At 35.7% G+C, this 18,311-nt stretch overlaps 1 protein-coding gene across 4 annotated transcripts in view; it reads left to right on the forward strand.

The window, feature by feature from the left end:
• The window catches only part of rho-6 (rhomboid 6), a 126,718-nt gene extending 116,813 nt beyond the window's left edge, over nt 1-9,905 (forward strand). For all 4 annotated transcript variants that reach the window (XM_046626354.2, XM_046626355.2, XM_046626352.2 and 1 more), the window contains one exon: nt 8,971-9,905. In XM_046626354.2, the coding sequence (XP_046482310.1) occupies nt 8,971-9,291 (321 nt within the window). In that variant the 3' untranslated portion in view covers nt 9,292-9,905. The remainder of the gene's footprint in view (nt 1-8,970) is intronic.
• The last annotated feature ends 8,406 nt before the right edge of the window (nt 9,906-18,311 follow it).

Consider the following 18,311-nt stretch of genomic DNA (forward strand, 5'->3'; position numbering starts at 1 on the left):
AGCTCGTATATCGATCGATCATTTAAGATCGTTTGAAACTGGTACAAAAGATACCAGATTCGTTCGATTTCCCTTTACTATGTATGATTTTATCCAGAAAGCGATATTCTAAAGCGGCTCAGACAGATTTTTGACATAACTAATGTACCAAATTCGTAAAACTGTGTTACCATAAATTTTAATCTATTTTACGCAATTTCAAAGAAGTACTGATATATTGTAAGGTTTCGTTTATACGTGCATACTTCCAATAAACTTTAATTTTCGAAGTTTATAGAGCGTGCTTAAACTGCCCTATTTCCGATCAGTGCGGCAAAACGATGTTGGCGCATGCGTGCAACTGAATTGCTGTTTTTCACACTACAGCTTTCTTTGACGCATGCGCACTTTGGAATAATTCAATTTCATGCATTGTATAATCGAGCGTAAGTGACTTAACGGAAATTTCACACGGTGTAAAGCGCCTTCGTTGCATTCTAATTTAAATTTTTCTTCGCGAGTTTTGATAAAATAGCGTGTAACACACGTACGGATGAGTGATAGTTTACTCGCGTGATTACAGCTCTTATCGTAACTCATGCTGCATTCACACTAGTAGGTACTCGTACGATTGCAGCACTCGCCTTGAGCTACTGCCGTCAGCTTTCCTCTTGCATTCGTGTGAACGCAGTACTCACTTTTGCAGCTCGCGCCGTAAGCTTCACAGCCATTGAAAATCACCCACTTTCCGCACTCGTAACAAAACATTGTATTATAATTGCATTTTCAAATAGATTGTAGTTACCGAACATAATAATTCGATAAATGCTGAGTATGCAACTATCTCGTAATAAAATGAAAGACATGTATCTATTTTTAACCAACTAACCACTTTGATGTTCAACCCTCGACGGAAGGTATTTTGCAGGCATCCAGCTGTCACGTATATCTTTTGTTGAGGTATAATACGCAAAAGTTGGCGTTAAAAAAAGTTGACAAATGCAAAAAAGTGTTTGTGCGGCAATTTCTTGTTTTTTACACCCTACTTTTAATTTATTTTCGTAGTTTTTTTTCTTCCCTTTTTATTTTCACTCGCCTTTATTTCGCTCCTTTTTTGGAGTAGCTGGCAACTCTTGCCGACGCCGCCACTGCTGCTGTTGCAGCGAATAATTAATCACCAATTCACAGTTCGGTGTCCCAGCTCAGCCGTTAACTTGCTTCAAGGGGAGAGACATTTTTCTGACTTTTATGTCACACACTCTGCTCATTGTACCCACGCACCCATGTGGGTGGATGTAAAATAATTTGTTATCCTCGCACAGTTCCTAGCTGAATAACTTATCTTTCATTTATAAATAAGTTCTTCTACTCACAATTAGTTTATTTCAGTATAATCTCGCCGTTGAGACCTCAGCCAGGTCGCAGGACTGAGTTCAAGAAAAAACCTAAGCTGTGTATGTATCAGATTCGAGACCGCGTTACACCCCTGGTTTTTCGCGTTTATAAAAATTATAAAAGTTTGTTGAAAATGAGGGTAAACAATCCACAACCCAGCTAATGGGTTGACATTTGTTCCACGTTATAATAACCTGAAGAAATTTCACCCTCAACATTAATTCCTCCTGCCGACCCTTTTGCTCGAGATAAACCTTTCACATCGCTTGTTGCGCGCTAATTACGAAATTTTCTATAGAAAGTGGATAGAAATGAGAAAAAAAAAAAAATTAATCAATAATTCTGATGTGTAATTAATTCTGAAATATCATTAAAACATGCGAGGGGAACAAATTCTGATTAGCAATTGAAATACGTTGAACTTATTCATATTTCCATGACTTTATCGCAAATGCATCGCTCAACGATGGCGAGATTGCGGATGGAATTGCAGTTCTGCAGACTCCTCCCTATACGGTGAAATAATATGATTGGCTAGAATTACCAATTGAATCTATTATTCGCTTCAGCCGAGTCTGCACCACGTATGTAATGAAAGGTAGACATGGGTATGATCACTTGGCACCGTCATAACTGACAACGTGTAAAAAAATATGTTACATGCAGAACTGGCAGAGGTATGCAATTAATTTAGGAATCATGGCACGCTATGAGAACCTGAACAAGCGGGCAATCCAGTAAACGTTTTCAATATATGAGCAAGTCCACCAATTATCAACCCATGAACGGGACGTCAAAAAATCGATTGGTGGACTTGCCCGTATGTATTTTAGAGTTCGTATTTCACACGTTTGTGTATAGTAACGTATTTTATCTCGTATATTTTATGAAAACTGAACGAAATTAATAGAGACGTGGCGTGTGGAGGCGGCCCAGCCCGGGCGGTACTTTTTGGGGGCGACAAAATTTCACAATAAGTAATAATAATATCTTGTAAGCTGAAATAAAAATTTGAACCATTTCTTTTCATAATTTTGCCGCCCCTTCAATTCGGACAGATTGAAATGAGCACGGAACTTTTTATTATTATATCTGTGACGGAACCGGGAAATCCCCTTTCTTTAAGTGAGTGTAATCATCTCGCCCGCTTTAGCGACTGTCAACCAGTCTGTAATAACCAGTTGCCTTGCTGTCATTTCCCCTGTTTTATCTTGTGCTCGGATTATTCACGACGAATATTCAGCGAGAATTAATTCTTTCATATTAAGAATAGAGTGGTATACATACAACTATCTGAGTATTACAATTTTTATTTTTGTTTACCTGCTAGTTAGAACTATTTACTTCATACTGTAAGATCAGTTTTATAAGTAATAACCAAAATCTTTGGACCTGTACTAATTAGATTAGGATACAGTGGCACTTCAATGTATGGTATATTTTACTAGTGAATATTATAATCCAACTTTTAGTCACGATTATACATCTATTTTTTAAATGAAAAAGCACACACAATCGCCAGCTGACGTTGACACAAGAGAAATATAGCGACAACCAACGGGACCAGGGGGTAGCCGACGACCAATAGACACGATGACAACCGACGTAGATCGAAGATAGCCGAAGACGGTAGATAATGTTATATATATTGTTTTGTTTTAGCGTCGAAAATGAAAAGGGCAAAAGAAAGCGGGGCTTTTTACCGTATAAAAGAAGAGCCAGGGAAGTAAATATTAGAAAAAATTAGGAGACTATACTTAAATATGTGAAAGGTCCTGTTCCTGAGACGTCGCATTCCAGGTTTACGCTTAAATTCATCAGAGGCTACTACTGCTTCAAACCCAGAAGACGCTGAACAAATACAAGAACTTGGTACTGTTGATACGGTACCTGTTACGAATATTGACATCGTTTCTGAAGATCAGGTCCCAACAACGTCTACTCAGTCAGAGTCTGTATCTGCATGTATAGACATGGATTTCGAAATCTTAGAGACAGAGACTGATGCAGCATCGGTACTGTCTGCTACCTAATACCGAAACTTAGATGATATCGGAAAATGGTCTGAGCATATAGATGAAAATATGTGATTGTTACTCATTTAGCACGGTCAGAAAGTTGTTCAGCACATCAATACTAACTTTGCCGAAGCGTCAACAGTAACACGTTCAGAGTCGTGCTCTTTAACATCAAAAGAAGAGACAAGGCGGCTTACCTGGAAATGGTGTTACCGCACATTGATTAACGGCTAAAAAGTTTGACGTACTTGGATGGCTTATTCTTCTTCGAAAGCATCATCATTTTGCTTTTGTTGTCGTTTGTTTGAGAAGGTAAACACACCGAATGGATCCACGTTTTATTCATCCGATGGATTTAACCCTTTCAGTCATAGTGGGACCGCTACGGTCCCACCTTTTAGAAAATTACCTCAGAGCTCTAGTATTGAATCAAGGCCTCTAAAAATACGTATCTAGGGGTTTTTTGAGTCGCTGATCACGAATATGAGGTCAGATTTTGAAAATTCAAAATGGTGGATCCGCTATAGTCAATCCAATTGGGCAATGTGACAATAAAAATTTCAATCACGTAAAATCTTACTTTATCAGGAATATTCCTTCAAATATACATTAGAAATAAACATTTCAGTTAATTTGAGATGAAATTTGAGATAATCAAAATCCGTGGTTCCTTATCATTATCATTGATATATATATGTCCGTGCATGCGTCATAATAGGGATATTGAAAAAACCAAGTAGAAGGAAAAAACAATAAAACAACATAAAAAACAATAGAAAAAACACAAAGAACACAAAAAAAAACAGGAAAAAAAACAAGAAAACAGAAAAAAAAAGTGGAACTAGATGCTCTCCACGTCCTCGTCGTTAGTTCGGGGTAGGGCTAAGAGAGAGACACAAATATAGACAAAGAAAGATAAGATGGCATTTGCCATCTTGGATTTAGAGATTATGAAGTTATGATTTCAGATTCGTGATCAGCCATTCCAAAAGCCCCAAATGACTAAATTCAGGCCAAAATATTGAGCAGAAAGATGTAAGATATAAAAATTGACGTCCACCATATCGGTTCCGCCATTTTGAATTTTGAAAATCGAATGCCAGATTCGTAATCAGAAACCCCGAAAACCCCTGAGTACAAAGTTTTAGAAGAATTAATAAGTATTTGGAATTTCACGTCCGCCATATTGGATCCGCCATTTTGAATTTTGAAAATCGAATGCCAGATTCGTAATCAGCGACCCCAAAAACCCCCGAGTACCAATTTTCATCGAAATCGGTGCAGATGAAAAATGCATGACTGGAAGGGTTAATACTTGGTGGAAGCTGAATCCTAAGGTTTGAAGTCACGAATCAAGTGCACTACACAACCAAAATTGTTCCAAATTGAAGGAGTTGGAGATATGACTTCAAAAAGGACAAACTATCGACAAGAAAGAGCAGAATCTTATGTCAAAGGAAACGAAAAAAATGGCAAGAATTTCTGGTCAGAATGTTTCATGTTATAAGATTCTTTGCTGACAATGAATTAACATGTAATTTAATCAGAGTAGAAATAAAACAAACAGGAAGATCACGTAACAACATCCCGCGTAAAAGACCTGAGAAGATTCGTTATATATTTCAAATGAAAGTGAAATTCTATCATTTATCCAATTACACGAAGTTTTGAAAATGTTGACAGAGAATAAAATATTTTGAGCTGCACTATACTGGAACAAGTTGAACAAAAATTAGTTCGAGGCAACACCGCTGCATAATTTTTTTCGTATGTTACAATACGCACCAAAGTTTTGTATTTTTGGAGTGCTCATGCTGTTAGTTCGGAAAAAACTAATTTCTTTTAGTCTTCCCAGCCCTGCCATGAAATATAGTATACGGTATACCGACCATGTTTTGGTTTTCTCTCACTTTACATGGGGTCTTGCTATTTCAGTTTGCTGATAAGATTACTGGTTATTACGGAATTACACGAGTACCAATTCCCATTTTCGTAATTCAAAAATGTATTAAAGCTATCTTTGATGAATTAAACTCGAATTACTGAGCAGACGTTTTTGACTCCGTCACAAAAAATTTCTGACTAACCAATATTTTCCAACAGCATAGATTATGTATACCCTATTATTTTTAGATAATTTTACCGATACTTTTACGGCCTTTAAAAATTGTAGGGGGGTTGAATTATATGCAATTTGCTCTGTGAATGTATAGTTTTCCCAATTTCGATTATTTCTTCACAACGCCATTCACAGTTATTAATCTCCCAGAAAATTTCTTTCTCTGTCGAATGTTCAATCCTGAGTGTTCTTCCAATCACTTACCGACTGGAAACGAAAAGCTTTCTGTCAATAATTGATTCTTAGAAGAAAAAATTTGATTTTGTTGCTTTTATTTTCTGTAAGTTGACAGAAATTGTATTCTAGTTCTGTAAGAGTTGCGAAAGGGTACTGACGTATTAAATTTCAAATTTATCAAATGAAAATTTACTAAACTAAACTCATCTCTCCTTCGTAGTTATTTTCAAAAGTATATTGTTAAAAATCCAAGAAAAGCCATGGCCAGTTGAAAATGGGCAAACGAATCCTGGCGGGGAATTTTTATTCTCTTCTATTTACCCAAGCGCACGAATATGATAGAAAAATTAAGTCACATTGAGAGTTCGAAGCAAAACAGAAAACATATTTTTTTGAATTTTTCATTGTTACGGTGTGAGCGAAGAAATTTATTCATCTTTTGAATTCGAGTTTCCATAGAAGGTATTCCATAAAGCGTTGGCTCGAGATATACACCTAAAGATTCACAGCCCTCGATTATTTTCTGTAATAGTTCGGTGTGTCTGGGCGGGTTTGGGGGTATTAGCAATTTCACGTATTATCAACCAAGGAACTGACCACGCCGGTAAAAGAAATTCTCGACAACCAACGACTATCGCGTACAAAACGTTGGTAACATACCGTCGTCATTGTGAAATTGAAAAGTCGAGACAACCTCGCACAAGAAATATGCACATACGATAAAATTATACACCGGAAAAGCATATATCAATCAAATACATGAACGTGTATCGTTTGTATTTAGCTGAATGTATCAAATCTTTTAAAGGTGATAGTAGCGTCTCTAATATGCACAATTTAATTTTGCAAAGTTTTTTAAATAGTCAACTTTAAGCTGCAAATATCATTCATTTTTGGTTTCAATCGTTTGAAGAATGTTCCTATGAAAAATTTTTTTTGATTTGTTACACACTTTTTAATATACAAATTGAAAAAAATTCAGTGTCACAAATTTTGAAAACACCCGAAAAAATCCTGAAACACTTTTCTCTTTACTTGAGTTGAGAGAGCACGTTGAAGATATGTGGAAGGGCGAACCTATTTTCTGACTTTTTCTCAAAATTTCGAAGCGGTAATCGAGTTATAATTGAAAAAAATTAAGCAAGTGCTTGAATGAATATAAAAACGAATAATGTAAATGAATCTATCATGAAGTTCGTTGCAAATTAACTGGAACGAAGTATAAAAGTCTTGTGAATTTATTTCAAATTTAATAAGGTGTTAACATTGTCTTTCAGTAATACAACCTTTTGGAAATGTGACGAAAATAGGCTGAAAGAAATTTATTCTACCTTCTGCATAAAGTTGACGTACTTGTCACACCATATTTCTCTTCCCAATTGTTGAAATGTTGAACATTGATTATTGTCGATTTATGTTTCTCACAGGACAAATTTTGAAATATTCAGAATTACATAAATAACATTATTGAAAAATCAACGATTGTTTTGTAATAACCGATTTTCGAGGGGAATAATACGTTGACTTTTAAATCATTAAATCCTGTTTGCAACGCGACATTATCCGTAAAGTCAATTTTTATCCTGTCGGCTGTACGTACTAGCGTTTACAAAAGATACTCATAGCGTTTAGAGAGACAGCGATATATACACTGAATCATTGACGTGGGATCTACGAATTAGTGATAGGGGACAGGAGTGAGTGAATCGGGATGATGATTAATGAACAAGAGATAAATTTTATTTGCGCACACGATACGAACGATATCGCTAGAGATCAGAAACACAACTGAGATTTCACAAAGCCGAGAGAATACATAGATGATATACATAGAACACATTCACACAGTAGATAATACATAAAATACACAACTGATCTGTTTCGAGGCGTGACACGGGCAAGCGGTAGGATTTGAGCCGAGAGATGGGCAGGTCAAGACTGCACGAGAGTGTGCGTACATGTATGAGGACCACTCAAGATAGCAATTGACATGAAACTGTAATGAACGCGAGATAATGCTTGCACTTGAATTGTTACTCCGCTACATCGCCGAAACACATAATTATAATTTACTATTCAAAGGTAGCTAAAACTAATATAGTTACAGCCTTCAACTGTTGTACATTTATTTAATTTCAAGTGAAAATTCATTATATTGTTACGCATTCGAAGGGAGGAGTTGAAAGAGTTGAAAACGCTGTTCAAAAAGAGATATGTGGTTTGTAACCACCTGCATTAAAAAGAGTATCGAAAACGGTAATCGAAAGTAGTATAGCAAAAAGATAACCCGAGAATTTCTTTGTACGTATTCATAAGGTTTGTCTATTGCATTAAACGTATCGCCTGTCTTTTACGGATAGCAATCCTGTGGAGTTATAATTGAACATAGAGATCACTTTGTGAACAATTTCGAAAAAGAAAAAATACAACCCGGTTACTTTGTGTTTCTCTAATCGTTGAAATCGATACGGATTTTGGTAGAATATCATCAATTTTCTGGTGTAAAGGAAGAACTCATATTTTCTTTAGTGAAATTCGCCTACTCAGGCAAATTGAGTTTAAAATGATACGACATATTCTCTAAATCCACCAAGACCATACTCAAATGTTCAGAAAAGTTTTTAAGTGTACAGATACTATCTGCTGGTACCTAACATGGCTTAAGTAGGTTTTCCATGTGAGAAAGGTGCGACATCTAGCAGTGGCACCAGAATAAAATTTCATAGTTTCTTGTAGATATTCGTTCGTATAATGAATCATTCAAATTCATATTTTTCTACAAAATTCTACGAAAAACAATTTCAAAAAGATAAAATACGATCCAATTACTTTATATTTCTAGTATTTTACTATTTCGTTTCTGGGAACTAAATACTCAAACACGCATTCGCCAAATCAATTGATTCCACTGGGAGATTGAACTACTACTTCACGCCAAATTTGACGTCCGTTGATCAGTCTAACCAACTCGGTTGCGACCAGACGTGATCTATCAAAATTCACAGGTGTCGCGAGGTTACTTTGAGTTAAGAAATCATTGGGATGCATAAAAGTCAACATAGTCTCGAAACACTTCGCGCATTGACAATTTGCACCAGGGCCCAACCAGACAGAGCTAACGGATCTATCCAACCTGACGATAAACTTGGCGCATGCGCACTTGGGTGTTCAATTTCCTTAGACTGTCTCGTTATAAAAATGAATTTTTCTTTCAAGTGCAAAGACCCCATTACTGGTGTTCAACTCACTTCTTTTATAACGTGGGAAATTTTTCTGATCCAGTGCCACGGGGAGCTGCCGTACCCCAACTGGCGGCTGGGGGCCATTCTTCTGTTGGCGGGTGCTGACGTAGTCTCACTTCCGGTCCCAGCACTGCTAGGCTGTGGGAGAGTGGGCTGGGCGGCCCATGTCGCGGGGGCCATAGCCGGCCCTCTGCTGGGCCTGGCGCTCTTCCCGCGTCAGAGCAAGAAGGATTCGCGGGGCCGGAAGTTCGTCCGATTCGTCCGTTTCTTGGCGGGACTCGGTGTGCTGCTCTTGATCTTCGGGGCGATCCTTGGCAATATCTACCTGATCGCTCTTCCCCAGCAGCGGAGGGCCTCCTGACAAAAAACCGAGCTATTCGTAAGGTTCTGCAAGCGGTCCTTTCTCATCGTCAAGATCAAGGAGGCTGCAGAGGTGGTCTACGAATGAAGCATGGAGCTTCGTGGATACGAATATCCACCTGAAACAATTAGCGGAAGTAGGGAATTTCGACAATTGAAAAGAATTTACCAACGGCAGATGCGTTGTTTGTACTTTGTGTCGGACTCGAGGTACACTGAGCACTGGTTTTAAAGGACTCTGCGTTATAAACCCTCCCTAAATCGCAATATACCCGTTATATATACCTATCTATATGCTTTCCGCACATGACACCATAGATACTTCGCCGCGGACTTGGGTTTAATAATTTTAATTAAAATCTGATGGTGTATGTGTAATGTATAAAACAACTAGGTTTTAATTCTTTCATTTTCAATTTCAACGCCGCTGACGAGTTTCACTATATTATATGCTTATATTATACATAGTGAAGCTCGACGAATACACTGCCCCACGCTCGCAGAAAGCGCGTTTCATTAAACGGGATTACCAACCGCCCGCGAGTACCGCAAATGCGACAGTTATATAAGACGTGTAGAATTCAACCTTTTTAATAATCAATATAATTACACATATGTATGTATTTTGATTAACGCGACTCCAGTACTACCGTAAAAATTAATCAACCTATATAGGTATTGTCTAGAATAATTCGTACTTTCGAATCAATGTGCCAAGCTCTCGTTACAATTATGGTTGTTGCGATTGTTATGAATCGCGTTGACGACCATTCACGATACCCAGTAAGGGGAATCAATCCATGAATTATTCATATGACCATCTACGGATTTCAGACAATTCCACAGAACTTTGTCCAGCTTGCAGATTTCAGAATGGTCTATTGATTTTACAGATTACTACAGATTTCTTTGGTTTCCAAATATTTGTTGGCATTTCGAAGATTATTGATGAAATTATATCGATATATAATACAAAAAATGAATTGCTAGAAATGCCACTGAAAATGCGATGAAATATCGGACTTCTTAATGTAGTATTTCATCAATTGCTTAACTTTTACTGCATTACGAGAATTTCACAGAATTTATATCGCTGTTCCTCCACAATTTTATTTTCTCCATGTTTGAAGGTTGCGTGAAAATTTATAAAAATTTATGAGCACCATGACCCACTGCATTAATTTGGTAGTAAAATAAAGAAACCTTACAGAAACCTTGACGAAACTTCTTGTTCCAGCATTAAAAATGTGAAACAGGTGTCGTTGACTCGATTTCCAACTGATCAATTTTAAGTATCTTACCGAATTTCATGGGTAGGTATTCGCGATACGTTTGAAAACCTACAGAATCGATTACGTTTCATTAGATTTGATGATGTTCACATAATTTTCGTCCTAATTTCAATAGGGCTTCTTGATTTTTCGCAAGTTTGCAATATTTCTGAAAATCTGAAGGGATTGTAAAAACTTCAGTACCATTTTGCATACCGTAATTCACGAGTTGACCCCACCATCTATGAAGCGAATCGAACATTTGGTATCTAGTCAAAATTTGACGGGACTCTCAGTCTGAAGTTTGAAGAGCTTTTCAAATATGTACATATTGTACACATATATACACGTATTCGGTATGCATATGATATATGTATGCATAATATAATTCTAGAGAATAAATGGTAGCTATCAGAATAATAAGGCTATTGCAATGGTGGGTATCACTAAATTCAAAGTCGTCCATTGTCGTATCGCAGGTTATGCCAAGCCAAACCAAAATACGTACTCAATTAGGAACAGATGCTGCAGAACCTTCGTTAGCAAATTCACTCGCGGCAAATTATCCTTTTCTCATGTATAATAAGTCGAGTGTGTGTTTCTCGGGTGAAATCTAACATGAGGCTGAAGTTAGTAACATTATTGCACTGACTCGCGTTTCATAAAAATCGTTGTGCCGCAATTTTAGGAATGTTTGAAATGCAGTAAACCATAATCAAGGTAAAACATATTCATATTTTGAGAAACTTGACAGTGTTAAAGTAACTATATAATTTCTAAGTAGTGAACTTTGCCTGAAATGTTTCATTACGGTAACGTTATTAACGTCAGTCTCATAAACTAACCGCGTGCGTCTTACGTGTGTTACATCATTAGTAATACAAGGGGGTTTCTGTGAGTCTAGAGATCTACGACTACTACTATCAACGACACTTACCGTCATCTAGCCCAGACTCAAACCCTTCTTCGTGATTACGTCACGACTATCGACCCCTACTGTACCGACCTGAAGGTAAAAATCGCGCTGTCTTACCAAGAATTTTTATCGATCGAAATTCAAAATCGCGCTGCTTTACCAACAATTTTGTCGATCGAAGGTCAAAATCAGGCTGCCTTACCAACAATATCGCTGTCATCTCCCCTATCGATGGTCGAAAAAATGTGGGAAAAAAATGTGGGGTAGTTGATATCACATCCGCATCCGAGTTGACGAAAACAGTTCTCGGAACTATTAATTGTAGAATGTAGAGAGATAAAGATTGCAGCATAAGCTACCCTAGGTTTACCAAGGCATTCTTGGGACTGGCAGGCTGATCGCGCGGAGAACAAAAGAGTTTGCGTCACCGCAATACCTCGACCGTCAGTAAGGTGAATAACAGCGAGATTGTTGGTAAAGCAGCGTAATTCTGATCTTCGATCGATAAAACTGTTGTCACGACAGCACAGTTTTGACCTTTGGTAGATGAAATTGTTGCGTGATTTTGATTTTGACCTTCGAATCGGTACAGCATGGGTCAATATTGACGATGTCATCGCAGAGAAGTATTTGAATCGGGGTAAGATGTCAGTAAGTGTCGGTAGTAAATCTCTAGACTCCGAGAAACTCCCTTTTATTACTACGTACATTATAACCTATACTTACTCACAATATATATGGGTGAATCTCCCGAGATACTCATTTTTCCGGTATGTGAGTTTATTTTCAATAATAGCTCGGAACTTTTCAGAGACTGGCCATGGAAAGGGCGCTCCAGGTGGTGTAGGTGGTACGACGAAAGGAACAGCTGACAGATTGGTAACCCAAGGCAGTGATATTGCCTCATTTGAATCATTACTCGAAGCACTTTCCCACAATGTTGAGGACATTACATATCTTCCTGTGGCCGCTGAGGAAATTGAGAAAATATCTAAACGACTAGAGCACAAAAAGATTCTAAATTTTAAAGGGACAATGAAAGTTTCATCAGGTGAAGAACGATTTCAACAAAAGATCCTCTCCACGACTGCATTTTTATTCGTTGAGTACTTTGGGAGAAAATGATGTCGCATATCATCTTGGTTCACTCACTTGTAAGTCGATAAGTTTACCTACCAAAGAAGTTCCAGATCTATCAAGTGATGAGGACATGATATCAACTCCAGGTGACTGGACTCCAGAAAATATCCCCAAAAGGAGGTTAATTTCTCCGATGTTTATTCGGATGACGAAGAGGCTGGTACGAGTGCCGAAAAAGACGAAGAATTGTATTCGAAAAATATTAAAACTGGAAAACATTTATTGATTCAACTGAAAACGACAAAAGCTAGGTACAGGTACGTTGCAGTTGCACATGGCGATGTAGAAGAAGATGCCGAAACTAAAGTAATGTATTTGAGAGTATCTGAATTAAATAATGAACAAGTCTTCGAAGCCGATGAGAAAGACATTTCATATGTAAAATACGAAAATGTAGTAGCTATATTGCCGTCTCCAACCTCGATTACTTTCCGCCGTAAAAAGGATTTTAAGTTTGAGAAAGAAATAGATATTTTTGAACAAGCATAAAAGAAATATAATATCAAGCCAGTAATTTTGTTATTTTTTTGTTGTGTTTCATATTTTCAACGTACGTGAAACTACTAAAGATTTATACTAATATAGAATTGTAACTAAAGGTTTGCGTCATTTGATGTTTTTAAGCAAGGATAAAGAAATATATTTAATATGTAATATACAGTAATATAATACAAAACAATGCTTTTCCTTGCCTATGCGTATTTTTATTGCGTATTAAACAAACAGAACGATACTGCTCTAAACAGACAATTACAATCCGGCACAATTTCGATCGTTCTTTCTCCCATTTCACTGATTTTAATTACTTTAAATATAAATTTTTCTCAAACTGACATATGAATTCATCATGAAAACACGTGAATAACGTAAAGAGAGGTAATTTCAAAAGATAACTTCGTATCTATCACTAAATCTTGTACATGACATGAAAAAAGGGACTTTAAAAGGCTAACTTCGTAGCGTTGTCACCGCGTCTGAAGATCAAACGGTCTTAAAACCGCTAACTTCACGTGTTACCCAAATCTTTTCACGGATATCGAGAGATTATAACGGCCTATAAGTATTTCAATATTGAATATTTTATTAAAACTAGCAGAGATCATTCCTCTGGCACTATGATTTTTTCGAAGTACGACAAATCCCACAAAACTGGAAAACGATTTTGTCCAAGTGATAATTATATTTGATTATTTTATACTAAAGATCATTCATACTTTTAGAAGTAAAAATGACTAGTTTTGAAAAAAAAATTTGTATTCTACGAAAAATGAGTATTTCGGAAGATTCACCCATATACTAAACATAGTTACATAAATCACTTACATCATAAATAATTATCAAATAAACTGGCTGTGATTATTTAAGTGTTATCTTCAAAATATTATACATATTATACATCATAATATAATATAATCGATTAATGAATTATTGTATATATAACTAATGAGAAACTACTTGCGTATCGTACACGCTTCACTGTTATAAGAGCGTGATGATATACCTTATTCATGTGTCAAAACAATCAGAGGCAAAAGTAAGAATTTCAAAAAACATACAAACCATGTAAATACGTTACAATAAAGGTATTGTCCAAGTTTGTCAACGGTAGAGTAAAAAAATAAAATCGAAAAAAAAGAAATCTTTCCAGGCCCCACTGGATTGGTAATCGTAAATAAAAATTGAAAAAAAATATGTACATATTCTTCAAAATAAACACCAACTTACTCGAAAAATAAAAAGTTCGATGCAACACACCAGATATTTTCACTTTTACCTATATCGAAGTGAAAAACATACTTCTCGTCAAAATTCATCTAGTTAAAGTGAAAAATTTATTCGTATGAAATTATTTCTATGCACAAGACATTAAATACTCCAGTTACGTTCATATCTACTCAATGTAAAAGTTAAATGCTGTTGATGATGAAATTCTACATGGAATATTCGAGGCTGAGAGATTGAAAGAGGGGTTTTATTCAGTTTTACCCGGTTCTGAAAAATTAGCCCCATCTATGTTTAATAACGTCGAAAATTAGTGACGATTAACATATTCTGTCCCGTGTTTATCGAATCCATTTGAAACTAAAATTACATTGATTTTTTACTCTGCGATATTTTCAAAAATATTTATGATTAACGGCTGTGATATCAGTATCAATTACTTTATAACTACAGGCATTGTTTCGGAAAACTTGATGAACAGGAAAATATGTGTTTTCTCGAAAATTATTCAACTCGGAGATTTGAAGATTTTTGAATAACGACTTTCGAACCAACTATGTTTTGATTTTGCCTTCAAAAATACTTAGAGTACAATGATGATATTATCTAATAGAATCTGTAAAATGCTCATTATTTCGAAAGACTGTGCAATAGACTGGGCCAAAAAAATTGACTATTTTTTTTTTTGAAAAATATATTGAGCATATCATTTAGTATGGCAAAAAAAAAATTTCATGAAATTTTAAGCCCTTAATATTAACTTTAAGAGGTCTATCATCGCTATTTTTGATTTTTAGTAATAATTTGATGTTTTAGGTCAGAACTGTCGAAATATTGAAGTGAAAAAATTTATGTTCACTTATCCCTTTATAAAATTAAATTCCCTACAAAAAAGGTCTTTTTATAGATTTTTGTCAGACAAGCCGTTTCCGAGTAATTAAGCTTAATAAATTGATATAATTTCTCGAGAATTAATCGAGAATTAATCGAGAATTAATCGAGAATTAATCGAGAAATTATATCAAGTTATTAAGCTTAATTACTCGGAAACGGCTTGTCTGACAAAAATCTATAATCAGACCTTTTTTGTAGGGAATTTAATTTTATAAAGGGATAAGTGAACATAAATTTTTTCACTTCAATATTTCGACAGTTCTGACCTAAAACATGAAATTATTACTAAAAATCAAAAATAGCGATGATAGACCTCTTAAAGTTATTATGAAGGGCTTAAAATTTCATGAAATTTTTTTTTTGCCATACTGAATGATATTCTCTATATATTTTTCGAAAAAAAAATAGTAAATTTTTTTGGCCCAGTCTACTGTGCAATCATCTAATCACAAATAATTTCACTGTTTTTATCAACAGAGTTATACGTATTATAGATGGCAGATCGTCGATATTGCAATACCGTCTTGAATTTTCAATTGAAATACAAACACCAAGGTAAGTTCATGCTTATGTCACGTGGGGGTATTGTGTAAATAAAGTGAGTTTTAATTTATAGATTTCCATCGCGGCACCTTCTCCTATGCCCTTCTTCACATGTGAGGCTCAAGTGAAATTAATTATCCCTCCGAATTCCCTTCCCTTTTCTACATAAAATCTCGATTACAAGAGGTAGCTTATGGATGCAATAATATTATGTTCAAATGAAGAAGAGAAAAATATACGTCTCGTGTTGAATATTTTTTTCCCCGGTAGATTAACTGTCTTCCAAACGCGAAATTGCATTAACTACTAATCCAAATGCAATACTTTTTTTTACGGTAATCATAACATATACTTACACAATCTGTTGAAATATTGAGTTCGTCTACAAAAGTTTCTCTCTTTTGTGATATTATATTTCTCATATTTAAGTTTTGTCTATTTGTTTTAAAAGTGAAAGTTTTCACTTTTTGCAACATCTGGTAAACACATTGTCAGCCCTGTAGCGATTGCTTTTATGGTTTTCTGGAAGTAAGGATGGGAGCACTCGAACAGAGCCATATAACCAGGTATAATTTTGCACATGGTATAGACCCTTGAAATATATATTTTTAACAGTACAGCTGCAGTGGTATGGCTCCAAGGAGCCAGTTCACTCCGTTAGTTCACTCTGATCCTTCAGTTGAGAAAGACATACCTCCGACACTCTATTTTAAACAAAAAGAACAATCTTCCTAAAATAAATCTTTGATTATTTGATTAAAATTAATCACACCAACATCCATTATTGCAACACAATCAATCCTTAATTTTTATGGAAAAGTGGAAAAAAATATTGTGAAATGATACAGCGAAAGTTAAGCGAAGTTTATGAAGCCTCCAGCAGTGAGGCATTGTCAGATTTTATGGTCCTCCTGCCCGCCCTTCGTTTCCCTGTCCCTTTCGCCGTTCGACAACCCTTACATAATTTGTGGACATCACCCAACATGACCTTTTGACGAGTTCCCCGTTGGGCGACACGTAACTCCATTATTCACTGGTCAATGGATCAATCCACCAATTTACTCAAACCACCTTTTTACGAGGGAGGATCCTGCTTCGCAACGCTTCAAAAAAGTGCGATTTTTGTGATTTATTTCTCAACAACAATGGAACGTCCAAAAACCTAAGAATAGGAGAACTTTTGTATATTATTGGACACTATAACACATCCAAATAGCAGGTAATTAAATTTGCTGTAAAGGGAACTCTATCTTCCCAATTTTAAACTTCTAGTCTGTAAACGCGTAGAACATTTGTGGGTCTATTCCAACAACTTTTTTGTCTAACCTTAAGATACCGTATTTTGTAACGTGAAATCGTTTGCTGGATGTTCCGTTTTACATCTAATTCGGTAATTTTTAATATCACGAAGAGAGAAAACCGACTTGGATGCAAAGAAAAGTATAAATTTTTTCCTCCTTACCAATCGGATGATTCTGCTACTTTTAAATAGACCCTACGCCTGGGATGGTCCTTAAAAATTATGCAGGATACCTATAAAACTTCCACTTTAGGCTCCTTTGCTGATAAAATATCTTTCAAGTGGCATAAATGTGCCTCGAAGGATTTACGGCTCTTAAATTTTGAAAAACGCGTTCTCACGCTCTAGAAATTAAGTTTGAAAAAAAAGTCAGTTACAGGTCAAAACTATTTGTTGATCCTGATAGTTCGGTATCCACTACATAGGTACGATATATCACAATCAATATCTCTTTACATAATTATATTTACCTCAATTTATAAATAATGCATCAATATTTTGTTTAATCAAAGTTTTATCAAAATTTAGCTTACTAATCGTAAATCTATGGAATAGTATATTATGTGAAAATTGACATCACGTTTTTAGTTACCTCTGAGTATCTGTTGCAGAATTAGTAAATGCCCTACGAACAAGCTAAATTATCCTTTGAGTCACGTATAGTTTCTATCAATTAGATAATTTATCTATTCACTTACCATGTGTTGAATGAATTGTTGTTGCGACGATTTGATTGATTGTGAATTGTCAATAAATAAACTGCTGTCACATCAGTTTTTATTTATATAATTCGTAGTATTTATCGGATTTTTGAGATGTATACGATTAATTTTTTGTTCCTTTATTATTCGAAAGTAATTCTGTAGTGCTCGATTTTTGCTGACCCTTGGCGTGTGCGAAGTTACTATCCAGTGTTCATTCTATCGTTCAGTGACCAAAACCGGATTTCTTCGGGATGACTTGTCTCTCAATTGCTAATCCCTCAATCGGGAGTACACTGTTATGGGTGTAGTTCGACTCAAGAGGTTGTTTAGTTAAAAATCGATACTTTCTATCAATTTATTACGAAATAGTCGTACGTTGAATATTTATCAAATTATTACGTTTGCAAGCCACAACGCATGTGTAAGCTTGTTTAAAAATATAAAAACAGACGATCTTTTAATTATAAAGAACAGCTTAGATATCGATGCTTCGTTTCAAATCGCTTTAGAATGGTTCAAAGTACAGTATAT

The sequence above is a fragment of the Neodiprion pinetum genome, chromosome 5, assembly GCF_021155775.2.
Source record: "Neodiprion pinetum isolate iyNeoPine1 chromosome 5, iyNeoPine1.2, whole genome shotgun sequence".
Classification (NCBI taxonomy): Eukaryota; Metazoa; Arthropoda; class Insecta; order Hymenoptera; family Diprionidae; genus Neodiprion; species Neodiprion pinetum.